Below are 13180 nucleotides of genomic sequence, written 5' to 3' on the forward strand. Positions count from 1 at the left end.
CAAGGTTAGTACAAGAAAGATCTCCTAGCCCATATGTTTCACCTGACAATGAGCATCCAATATGGACAAAGTATAAGCCAGAACATGCAAACATGAGCATAGCGAACAGAACATTAAGTGAGGAGAGAGAAATTCCTCGGGGTTTGTTTCCTCCTCTGTAGATGATACAGTGAGTACAAACTAGAGTAAAGCTAAGTGTTCTAGCTCTCCCCTAAGCTGCAGGGCAGATTTTGTTCAGGACAACCTAGCTCTGTCTATGCAGACTGGAAAACCAAGGCACCTTTCCTGGCTCCAGATTTCATACTAATAACCAATGCTTTAGAGTCAGGCACAGCAATACCAAAGTCCTTTATCAGATCTAGCCCCACTTCTAAAACCTTGTCTTCTCCAAAATGGCAGTGTTGACCTATCACCAAAACATCTATCTCAGAATCACAATAATCTCACTGCAAGTAGAAAGTATGGATCAAACTTTCCAAACTAATTGTGTGTGTTTTTTAAAGTGTTATACAATTTACTTTTCAGTAACTCTCAACTTTTGTTTCTAGTAAAAAGTGAACTGCAGCATGAAAGATATGCCTTACCAGTTTACACATGCAGATACACACATCATAATAAAACAAGACTAGCTTCTGAAAATACTAGGTTTTATTCACACCCCAGTGGTAAACAATAACCTTAATATGATGACTAGGTTTCTTCTGTAGATCACTATGTCACATAAAATACAAAACCCATAGCATAAACAAGCTGACAGTTATGAATGTTTAATGTGGTCTCGTTGGAAATTAAACAAGTTATACTAGTCTTCTCAAGTAGTCAAATTCAAAATGCATCATCATCTCCTAGTTAGTACAAGTCACTGCCATTTCTATAACAAAGTAATGAAGGCACAGCTAGTGCAAGCAGACTTAAACCCGTTCAGACTACTGGGCTGAAAAATACTTTGGTTGGTTCTTCAGGAGAGAGTTTTCTCTAAACAAATATTGGTCTCAGTTAACAGTTCTGATAATCTTCACAGCTGCAGTCTAATAGCTACATGACAAAGACTTCACAAGAACCAAACTATGTAGCAATGAATTAACATTCATGCTTTAAGGGATTTACTGCATTCTACATATTGGCAGAAAATTATACTGTTAAAATGCTAGGTAGATTGAACCTACATTTTAAACTGGTTCTTATGTGTTTGATTTTTTTTTTTTTAACAAATTGGTTACTTAATTCTACCAAGATACAAAACATAAGGCTGTAAGTAACTAATAGTTGTGTTTAGGCTATTACAGTGCAGGTAATCCTCAAGGCCACATACACACTGCTTCACTGCTGCTTGCATTCTGCTGGGTTTTGATCCTTCTGTTGAGAAAAAAGAAAGTATCAGTTTACAGATGTTTCAAAAATGTTTCAAAAAAACTATTAATATCGCTAAATATACTTTCTCAAGTTCCAATATTCAAGTTCTTTCATCTTTTCCCTTAACCTAATTGCCTAGTATTAGTAATACGGCTGTTTTTGGATGTGACAACATCCACAATGCATTTATTTTGGCTTAATTAGTGCATATATATGCACTATATATCATGTATATGATCCAGAACAAAAAATCTGTTCAGAACTAAGTGTGGTGGGATACTCTGAAAAACACTAAAACTGGAAAAAGGAGGAGGAGAGTTATGGGTAGTAACAAACAACTCAGCTCAGAATAAGCATCCCGTTCTTCTGCACTGAGGCATAAGAAACTTCCTATGCTAACAAGGGCACGGCCTTACTCCAGAAGCCACTGCAGAGCAAGGCAATGGAACACTAAATCATGGTAAGTTCTTACCATTCTGGAAACATCTTTTGCAATAATTTCCAGTTGTGAGAAAAGTCTAATGTGGAAAATTCCTTCTGTTATATTGAAACAGACAACCAACAATATCTCACTGTAATATGGGAATGTAAGGAAAAGGCTTTTTGGGTGCAGAGTTCAGTTGCAAGTTTTACTCCATTACCTTGGTCTGGATAGCTATTCTAGGACCACAGTGCTTTAATAAATTCAGTTGACTTTCAGCCTGTGATCAACTTACAACTATTTATTCTTATGTCAATACACTATAGTACCACTACTGTCTCTAGCCCTTCGGCAGTTCTGTGAAACTCAGCATACAGTCTTGCCCTTTCTCAGTTCTGTTTAGCCTAGAAAAGCAATCTGAAATGGTAGAAATAAGAAGCCCATCTTGCAGCTGTTTCATTTCCATTCCAAGACATCCTTGAATAGGAAGCAATTTGAATACACTATAGCAGGTGAAACATTACCAACAGGTTGTACATTTTGATTAGTAGTTCTATACCCTACATCTTTCTAGATACAGGGCTAAGAGTATGTAAACTCTTTCAATAGTACTTTGATTGTAGCTCAAACTATTCCTACTGAAAAATGTTGCCTCCTCATTTGAAATTGAAAGCACATTTTGCAGCAGACATTTGGAGTTCACAGAATTCATTTTCATGACTGCAACTTTCACCTACCACCATTAGATGCTTTCAGGTGGCCAAACGTGCCTTTCCCCCAGCTAGGAAAAAGCTATGGAGTTGCTCAGAACCACTTTTCCAGCAAAGCGAGCCTGAGTAGTCATTTGCCCTTCCCATGGAATAAGAAAGCTGCCAGTTGCTCTTGGCTGTTCACATTTTAGTACTTGGCTGTAGATGTATTCCTGGACTTTGACTTCTGCTACCTCAAGCAATAAAAGACTTGCTATTATCTACCCTGAAAAAAGCCTCTGTTTTGTACTGCTGGGAAAATCCGTGCCAGAGTCAGTTTGTGACAAGTTCCCCAAAACTGAGCCTGGATTACAAACCAATATAGAACATTTTTATGATTAGCAGCAACTTGCTACAAGACAAGTTTATAAAAAAACAAGCCTGACTAAATTCAGTGCTCAAAGCCAAAAGTTGCTTTTACAAAATAATTCATGGAGAAAGAACTTTTTTTAAAAGTTGCTCTAGCAATATTTAGTCTGTCAGAACTGGGACTGAAACAGCCTCAGCCAAAACATACTCACCATAGGAACTATTGATTAAATACTTTAACTAAAAATCAAGATTTAACCTACATAGAATTTTAAGTGTGTGTATGCATATACGAACTTCAAACATTCTTTTTAATTCCTTACTTTTGGGTCATAGTCAGGATCATTTTCTTCATCTGCTTCTTCTTCCCCCTCCTAAAAGAAAATACCTGTTTATATTTCTCCAGCTTATCCACATTCAGCTTCCCAAGACATTTTTGAGAAGTTTAAGACTAAATTCTACTCAAATAAATTCATTACCACTTTAAGTTATGCATATCATATTAGTTTACCCTACACAAAGCATATAAACTTTTGACATCAACTGCAGCTTAATTTGTACCTTAGGTTTGTCTCGGGTTTTGGTTTTTTTAAATAATCACCCTAGATCCACAAAACAATGTGTTGTATCTTCCATTCATAAGTAATACTTAAAACTTAATGTCTGGAACATTCAAAAACTAAAGGAACTCTTATTCCAGATAAAATACAAATGGGAAACCACTTGAATTCAGGCCATCTGTCAACTTACCTCATCATCTGCCTCTTCACCTTCTTCATCGTACTAGGAAAGAAAATAAATGGTTTTGATAGTGTCATAAATGCAGCCATTTATGGCTCAAGTACAGCTAGATAACTCAGTCAGCAGCCACACCGTATTGTGCTCTAAGAGAGCTTCCTATACTTAAAAGATTTAAAAGTGCTTTATGCATCAGCATGAACAACGTCCAATCTCTTAAGCTACTCCCTGGCAGAGAAAAGTGTCTATCTTAAGTTCCTTACGTGCAGCACTAGAAGAGCTTATCAGAACTGTGATAACACTCGTGGCCAGTAGGCTGTCCCAACACCTAAGGCAAGCTGTACAGCCAGTCACTTTCCTCTTCCGCCAGCCAAGGCTTTGGACTAAGCGCTACCACCTTACATTCTATAAATTAATTCTAAGGCAGGACTTATCTTTTGCTAAATCAAACTGTCAAACTGTCCTTCTTTGTGCAGAGGCAGGAGAGAGAAGATACTTTACACATCTAAAATTCTAGGGGTTTGTGGTTTCTTTTTCAAGCTTAGCTCCTTTAAAGCACTTCATTCAAGCTTTTGCAGAGCTTGCTTTGAATATCTTGGCATGCTTTGAATGTGCTTATCTATCATTTTATAAGAGTGCCCTTCTAAAAGGATCAGGCTTGAATCTCAAGGAACTTGGTAGCCTAGTGTCACTGTAAGCACAAACACCACACTGAGCAGCTAGACCAATCTGTTCTCTGGCAGCTCATTATAGTTCTACCAAAGTATTGGGTACACCAGCCTAGGAATGCCTTATACACAAAATTCAACTCTGACTCTAAATGTTCAGCTTCTACCACTACTTTTGCCACAAAACTCTGAAGTCACTACTTCAAAGAAATTACCTTTGTGCCACCCTTTACTGAACACTCTAGGAAGCTCAGCTGAAACTGAAACTAATGTTGATAGATCCCATTCTAAGAATACCAACATTATAAAAGTCAGAAGTTACCCCAAGTCTTTAAACAACATTATTTCAAAGTTTTTAGCATTTTGGAAGAGCATTATACTTACATCATCATCATCATCTTCAATAGCTTCTCCCGTGAAGTACAATACTGATCGGGGGACTATACGTTCACGCAAGAAATGACCTATTTCAAAGTCTGCAGCAAGGATTGCCTCAGCATCATCATCCTGCATAAAACAACATTATTTCCTAAATCGCAAGCTGATAACTGTTTTTGACACAAAAACACAAGCTGCACAGATTTTGATGTGGCCAAATTTATACAAATCTGATGTACTGACATTTTTGGTTCAGTATTTGCTTTACCGATTTGAAATTGTGGAGTCAAGTTTTACACTTTTAACAGCCTACCTGCATTATGCAGTGGGGGTGTGTGCTTCTTCAGTAAGCTTAATTATACAAAATTCTGGAGTTTAAGTTTTATTCTTCCCCCACCAACAACTTTTGTTCTAAGTAGAAAAATTGTTTAATACCTGCCATAGAGTTTCAGTTCATATGCACAATACTCTTAAGAGCCAAACACTAGCCAGGTGAGCCTATCTAATTAAAGATTTTACAAGCTACTTCTCATTCCTGCAGTGTATTGCCTCCATGATTCCCATTAAACAAGCCATTGTGAAGCACCTGAACACCTAAAAAAGCTCTCCAATCCAAGCCCAGGTTTTCACTCCTTTTGTTTACACACATATTCTGCTGTCTCCCACCTGACAAGTTATCGAATTGAACATTATGAACATACAGCTTTTGGTGTCCATGCCAACCGGAGTTCTAACCACATGCTTCTACAGGCTTTAAATCAGATTTCTCACTCAAGTTGCAGGATGTATTCAGTACTGTTGGGTTTTTTTCGTAGTTTTCCTCTCTATGAAAAGATGGCTTATTGCCTCAGTTTTCTACTAGTGAGCAGACAAAAGAGGGCTCTTGCAGTTTTCTACTCTTGATTTATTATTTTTTCCAAGAGTTAATAGCTTGGGAAATTTTTAACAGCATGAAATAGAAACCAGATACATGCAGCCATTAGAGATGATCATCCAAACAATGCCCGAAGGGAGAGACTTACACTACCTATTAGACTAAAGGCTAATAAAGATCACTATATTTGCACAACTGCTAACAATTTTCAAGGTAGCTTTCAGGAAGGATTAGCTGTTAAAGTTTACTAAACTGAACTCTACCATCCAACTCAATAAGCAGTCCTACTAAAGACAACTCAAATACATACTATCCATCACAAGTATTAAATACAGAAACAGCTGAAGCTGTTTAACAAATTCCCAAATAATTTAAGCACACACTTTGTACAACACGCTGTTATTTTAAATAAGCCAACTTACCAGGTCTCCACTTTCAGGAACTGTAGAAAAAAAGAGAAGAAACAAGTAAGTGAAGTACATACTACACTTGAAGTTAATGCAGATAAACCACTGTTCAGTTTACCTTCAGGAGGACTAAAGAAGTTAAAGAAGGAGTCATTAGAAACTGTTTTTGTCACTGTTCTAACTGTTCCACGACCCTTATGTTTCTGCTTCTTCTTAATGGTTTTCAAAGTAACATTCTTTCCTTTTTTCCAGTCTATTTGGCAACTGGAAAAAGAAAAAAAAAAAATCAGCTGCATTAATACCATTTGCCTTGTTACAGGTATATACTGAAACTATCACAACAGCAAGGGATGCAGTGAATATAAAGTATTAAGGTAGTATTTATTCAGTTGCTATCTTTTCATTAGTTTATACTTTTGAGAACAAAAGTAACAGGCTCATTTTAGGACTGAAGTTTTTTTTCATCCAAAGATTTCTCCTTCCCCACTCTCTCTCTGAAATACTAATTTTCATTTGCTGCTGAGTTCTACCTAGTTTCCTATCAAAGAATGGTGTCACATAATTTTCAGTGCTACCTATCCATTATCAAGTATTGCCATATCCAGTCATGCTAGTAATATGCCAAGGTTTTCCACATCTATCATTGTAATCAATAAGCCCTTAAAATAATGCAAGCAGGTGTGTAGTTTTTGGTTGGGTTTTAGTTGTTTGTTTGGGTTTTTTTCCATTTTGGGGGTATTTTTGTTTGTTTTAACTCTATTCTGCTAAATCATGCCCACAGACTTGTCTGACACACACAGAATTCTGGGGATGTGTTGGGTTTGCGTGGCAAGGTTTTGGTAGTGGGGGGGCCACAGGGGTGGCTTCTGTGAGAAGCTGCTAGAAGCTTCCCCTGTGTCTGATAGAGCCAATGCCAGCCGGCTCCAAGACGGACCCGCCGCTGGCCAAGGCCAAGCCAATCAGCGCCTCTGTGATAACATATTTAAGAAGGGAAAAAACAAGTTAGAGCTTTTGCAGCTGGAGAGAGGAGTGAGAAGATGTAAGAACATCTGCAGACACCAAGGTCAGTGAAGAAGGAGGGGGAGGAGGTGCTCCAGGCGCCGGAGCAAGATTCCCCTGCAGCCTGTGGTGAAGACCATGGTGAAGCAGGCTGTCCCCCTGCAGCCCATGGAGGGAGGATGAGGGGGTGTAGAGATTCCACCTGCAGCCCGTGGAGGACCCCATGCTGGAGCAGGTAGAGACACCTGAAGGAGGCTGTGACCCCGTGGGAAGCCCACGCTGGAGCAAGCTCCTGGCAGGACCTGTGGAGAGAGGAGCCCACACCAGAGCAGGTTTGCTGGCAGGACTTGTGACCCCATGGGAGACCCCACGCTGGAGCAGTCTGCTCCTGAAGGTCTGCACCCTGTGGGAGAAGTTCGTGAAGGACTGTCTCCCATGAGAGGGACTCCATGTTGGAGCAGGGGAACGATGAGAGGACTCCTCCCACTGAGGATGAAGAAGCGGCAGAAACAACATGCCATCAACTGACTGTAACCCCCATTCCCCGTCCCCCTGTGCTGCTGAGGGGGGGCAGAGGTTGAAGCCAGGATTGAAGTTGAGCCCAGGAAGATGGGAGGGGTGGAGGGAGGTGTTTTAAGATTTGATTTTATTTCTCATTCCTCTACTCTGTTTTGTTTGGTAATAAATTAGATGAATTTTCTCTCTAAGTTCAGTCTGTTTTGCTCATGACAATAATTAGAGAGTGATCTCTCCCTGTCCTTATCTCAACCTGCAAGCTTTTCATTATACTTTTTCTCCCCCTCCTTAACTAGACAGGGGAGTGATAGAACAGCTCTGGTGGGCACCTGGCCACCTGTAAATGAAGAAGCCACATGAATAAGACCATCTGCAAGTGCTTAAGTTTCTGATTAGTTTCCTTTAAAGACTCAAAGGAAGTGAGTTGCTTTGGGATAAGAGGTTTGTCTTTGTGTTTAAACACAAAACAAGGACTAGGAATAAATCATTTTCACAGAAGCAGAGAATCATCCTACAGTGACCTCTGCCAGGATTTATGCTTTTCAAAACAGTCCAAACAGAAAAAGACAAAAGAGTTTGATCGAAGCCACTTAAGAATACATCTTACAGGACATTCCAGAAATATATTACATTAAGTGACCGGAAAATGAAGCAGTAAGTCAGTCAGTATCAGTAACTGCACAGTAACACAAGGGTAAAAACAACCCTGACTATGCAGCGATAGAGTGATAACTAACTTAGAACCTAAGAGAAGAGACATGAACACAAAAGCAACTGAACAGCTCATGATGCACAGAACCCTGATGTACCTGTAAGACTAATCATGTAGGACTCAAGTTTTTCTTGTCCTTTTTCTGTGAACAGAAGGACATGTACAGAATAAAGAGATTATTTAGCCTAAGGAATAACAGCTAATTTAGAACAAAAGACATCAGAGAAAGGAGTGACAGATCTTTAAAATCATGAGGAACCTGGAGTTAATAGAAGATAACTGTTCTCCATTTCTCAAACAGATCAACTGAAAGACAGAGGCAAACATTCAACAGTTCTAAAACAAACTGGACAACTGCAATATAGGAACTGTAACATACTTCCCAAAATGCTGCATGTCAGAAATACAAAAGAATTAAAAGAAGTGATCAAACAAATTTTGAAAAATACATCAAGGCGTAGAAAAAGGTAACACCATCCACCTTCCAATTCAGCTTTAGTGATTGCAGAACAGTATTTCTAGATAAATACTGATTATAATTTTTTATTTATATGCATATATAATATATATTCTATATATACTTTAAGGACACTTTCCATAGAGGGAAAGAGCTCTCAATTACCATGTGTAAGAAATCAAGAAAGGAAGGTAAAAGGCCAGTATTGCTAAGTAAATACCTGCTGGTCAAACTAAGGGGCAAGATGGAAATGCACAGGCAGTGGAAGCAGGGACAGGTATCCTGAGAAGAGTACAGGGAGGTCACCCACTTATGTAGGGATGGGGTCAGGAAGGCCAAGGTACAGCTGGAGCTGAACTGGACAAGGGACACAAATAATAAGGGCTTTTATAGCTACGTCAAATCAGAAAATGAAGGTCAAAGAAAGTATACCCCCCTGATGAAAACTACTTGTAACAACAGATAAGGAGAAGGCTGAGGTACTCAATAACTTTTTTTTGCCTCAGTCTTCACCGGCAATCTCTCTAAATTTTAGAGATATGAATTTAATGAATGAAATATTCGGTGGATAAGGAATTAGCTGGATGGTTGCATCCAGAGACTAGTAGTCAACAACTCAACATCTGGATGGAGATCAGTGTTGAGTGGTGTCCCTCAGGAGTCCATATTGGGACCAGTATTGTTTAGTATCTTTATCAATGACACAAACAGCAGGACCAAGCACACCCTCAGCAAGTTTGCAGATGACACCATGTTTAGTGGTGTGCTTGACATGCCTGAGGGATGGGATGTCATCCAGAGGGACCTGGACAAGCTTGAGAAGTGGGCCCATGTGAACCTCATCAGGTTCAACAAGGTCAAGTGCAAGGTCCTGCACCTGGATTGGGGCAATCCCCAGTATCAATACAGGCTGGGGGATGAAGGGATTGAGAGCAGTCCTGATGAGGACTTGGGGGTACTGGTACTGGACATGATCCAACAATGTGTGCTCACAGACCAGGAAGCCAACCGTGTCCTGGGCTGCATCAAAAGAAGTGTGACCAGAAGGCCCTGCCCCTCTACTCCGCTCTTGTGAGACCCCTCTGGAGTACTGTGTCCAGCTTTGACATCCTCAGTAAAGACATGGAGCTGTTGAAGTGGGTCTGGAGGAGGGCCACAAAGACGATCAGAGGGCTGAAACACCTCTCCTACAAGAAAAGGCTGAGAGAGGTGGGACTGTTCAGCCTGGAGAAGAGAAGGCTCCAGGGAGACCTTATTGTGGCCTTTCAATACTTAAAGGGGGCTGATAAGAAAGATGGGGACAGACTTTGTAATAGAGCCTGTAGTGATAGGACAAGGGGTAATGGTTTAAACTAAAAGCGGGTAGATTCAGACTAGATAAGGAAGAAATCTTTTACCATGAAGGTTGCCCAGAAAGGTGGTAGGTGCCCTATCCCTGGAAACATTCAAGGTCAGGTTGGATGGGGCTCCGAGCAGCCTGACCTAGTTGAAGATGTCCCCACTCATTGCAGCGGCATTGGACTAGATGACCTTTAAACATTCCTTCCAGCCCAAACCATTCTATGATTAAATATATAGTTTTATACTGAAGTTACTGAAATACACTAAAATACTCAAGTCAAACCCAGCTGTTTACAAGTTATTACGTAGCAGTATCTTTTCCAGCACCTTCCCAAGATGATGTGAGTCTACAGTTGGATAATGCTAAGGAAGAAACTGTTACATTGCCTTAAAGCTAATTATTAGCACTTACCCTGTACAACCCATGATTTCCGGTCCATCAAAGGAAAAGGGATCAGAATCATCTGGCTCTGACCTCATTCTATACGTCTTTGTCAACACTTCATTTGTGAAGTAGTCATTTGGTTCAAAATGAAATTCTAATGTGAAACTCTTAAAAAGAATTGCAGAGCAACAACTTTAGCATTTCAGCAACACATATATTTAACTTTTAAGTACGTAAAAATTCAACCCCAAAAATACATGTGCAATGGAACATATCCATCTCTGCCAATATGGAAACCGTGCATACACGTAACTTATTCTGGATTTTGCTGCCCAAGTTGTACAATTAATCTTCAAATGTTTTCATTTACCATGTTAATCTTGTGCTTATTAGTTAATATACTGCTTGCAGGTTTCACACAAGATCTCCCAGAGTACAGCTTTCCTAGTGCTAACATACAGAGGTAAGTTCTAAATTTAAAATAAAAACTTAGCAAAGTATCTGGTTTCTGACAAGGAAATTATATCCAATTATAACAGTTACACAACAAGTACCTGAAGGTATCAAAATTTAAAGGTGAAACTTAGTCATCAGATACTAAGGCCAAGTTATTAACTCATCAGAATTTGAAGTTATTTGAAGTTAAATTAAGTATAAATTAATTCATATCATACTGAACGACTATTACTGGTCCTTGTACTGTTTTTCAGAAGACAAGAAACAGCTGCATATTTCTCATGATTGCCATAAGACAATTGGCTATCGCAGACCACACTAATATACAAATAAAAGTCTTAAGATAGCACAAAAGTAATCTTGTTTAATAAGTTAAACTAACCATAGGCTGTCCAACTTCTGAAAATTTCACTTTAATATCTTTTAAGTGTTTCAGGATAGGTTCATCATGTTCCTGTAAAGAAAACAGTTTATTAAATTTTCATAACATTATACTGTACACAGATTTAAGACCCTGCAGAGATAAAAAGACATTTAGAATGAGTTTTACATAGATCAAGAACCTTGTTATAGCACTGAAACATTTTCACAAATGTGACCAGCAGATGGCAACAATGGCCGTACAGAGTTTCCACCGCAGCACACAACATAAACCCACACAAACATCAAGTGTATTAAATATTGCTAAAAACTGTACATCTCATACACTCGCTCCTACAAGTACAGAAAATGCATTAGTAAGGTAAAGTAAGTTCAACAAATAACATAGAATGTATTTCAGACTGCTCTGCGCTCTCAGTTGAATGAAGTATCAGAGATGACACTTGAGGTTGGGGGTTTTTTCCCATTTTTGCTCTCCAACAGACACATCAAGTAATGTACTGTTTCTACTCCTTTCTTAAAGACACTTGGATTAACTACTAACACAACGTTAAGTCTGCACCACCCACCACCTACCTGAACCATGTCACTGAGCAAGTCCACATTCTTGAATACTGTCAGCCAAAACTCAGGAATTCCTTTAGGGTCTTCTTTTTCTTCATCTTTTTTTTCCTCTTCAAGCTTGGCTTTCTCTTTCATTTCCTCCTTGATAAAATAAAAATGTTAGTTTTTCTTAATCTTAAGAACGTCCACAAGGTTCATTAACAGTTTTATGTTGATACCAGTACAGATTTAATACTTAAAGCATGCACATGAAATTTATCATTAAGAATTATCATTATTGTAAGTTATCATTGTGCATCCAATTTTTCTTTTAAAGTTTAGTTACTGTATTGAATGTTGTTTCCTGCTAAAGCCCGAGATACTGATGAGAACCAATTAATATACTCACTGAAATTTCTTCTTCAACATCTGCTTTCCATTCACATTCTTCCTCTGTAGGTTCATAAATTGCATTGATGATTTCACTTCGCTGGAAGAACACACCAAGAATATTTTTGTATTTCCTAGTCATTGCAACCAGCAATGCCCTGACCAACAAATTCCTAATCCTAACTTTACACAATTAGTGAATACACTAACTATTTATCAAAACTTTTTCTTCTGGCCCTAGAAGATGACTCAGTACTTACGACCTTTTCAACACACTAAAATAAGCACCAAAGTTCCAGAAAAGTTACCGTACTGACATCTTCAATTAAGAAGATGAGGACTGGTAGATTGAAGTGATTTTGGTAACCACGGAACAGTCTGAACCTTCCTCCCCTTTAATCTTAGCTGATATTCACATGGACAGTAAAATGGTATCAATTTAATTGAATGGGCACATATGAGACCAAAGTAATTCAGAACACGCAAAAGCTTTCAGTTTATATTCCCTTGTGTTTTAACTAAAGCTTTAAGTACAAATCAGATTAGCATTACAATACCTTGTCAAATAAGGGCTGATAGAGAGCAGCATACTTTCTTTCCAGCTCATGAACTTCCTCATAGAACTTCGCTTCTATCTGTGCACACTGAACTTGAAGGTTCTTGAGAGCATTCACACGTCTTTTAACAACTTTAGGCAAGCTGAAAAATTCAGTGACAGAACTGTTACTAACACTGCATTCTAAGTACATACTGACCCCTCCTTAACCAGTCCCCTTGCAAGTTAACCAACTTGCATCAAAACAGATTTTACACTATTTTGAGCTTTAGAAAGCTGTACAAATCAAAACTATGATCCATGTGGATTGAAACTGTTAGCACAGGCTCTTAAACTGAGGCTTAACCTCAGCAGGAACAAGAGTATTCCAAACACCTATGTACATCACGAGCAATAAAACTTCATACTAAAACCAGATTTGAGTGTAATTAAGAAAGGTCTTATCAGTAATTGACTTAGTTTTATGAAAAAGTTCAAGACAATTGAGTTATTCTTCACCAAGGAAGTTAATCTTCAAAATTCACATTTTTGTTTCACTCAGGAAAGC

At 38.7% G+C, this 13180-nt stretch overlaps 1 protein-coding gene across 4 annotated transcripts in view; it reads right to left on the minus strand.

Annotated features, from left to right (window-relative positions):
- Window positions 1–630: 630 nt before the first annotated feature.
- The window catches only part of NAP1L1 (nucleosome assembly protein 1 like 1), a 37164-nt gene continuing 24614 nt past the window's right edge, over window positions 631–13180 (minus strand). For 2 of the 4 annotated variants that reach the window (XM_075747122.1, XM_075747118.1), the window contains exons 5-15: window positions 12635–12776; window positions 12097–12177; window positions 11721–11846; window positions 11146–11217; window positions 10335–10474; window positions 6016–6161; window positions 5913–5932; window positions 4623–4745; window positions 3583–3615; window positions 3156–3206; window positions 631–1356 (exon numbers count right to left, since the gene is read on the minus strand). In XM_075747122.1, the coding sequence (XP_075603237.1) occupies window positions 1321–1356; window positions 3156–3206; window positions 3583–3615; window positions 4623–4745; window positions 5913–5932; window positions 6016–6161; window positions 10335–10474; window positions 11146–11217; window positions 11721–11846; window positions 12097–12177; window positions 12635–12776 (970 nt within the window). In that variant the 3' untranslated portion in view covers window positions 631–1320. Of the gene's footprint in view, window positions 1357–3155; window positions 3207–3582; window positions 3616–4622; window positions 4746–5912; window positions 5933–6015; window positions 6162–10334; window positions 10475–11145; window positions 11218–11720; window positions 11850–12096; window positions 12178–12634; window positions 12777–13180 lie in introns of all 4 variants that reach the window. The other 2 variants (XM_075747127.1, XM_075747112.1) reach the window with 1 other exon arrangement.

This window comes from Balearica regulorum, chromosome 1 (assembly GCF_011004875.1).
Source record: "Balearica regulorum gibbericeps isolate bBalReg1 chromosome 1, bBalReg1.pri, whole genome shotgun sequence".
NCBI lineage: Eukaryota > Metazoa > Chordata > Aves > Gruiformes > Gruidae > Balearica > Balearica regulorum.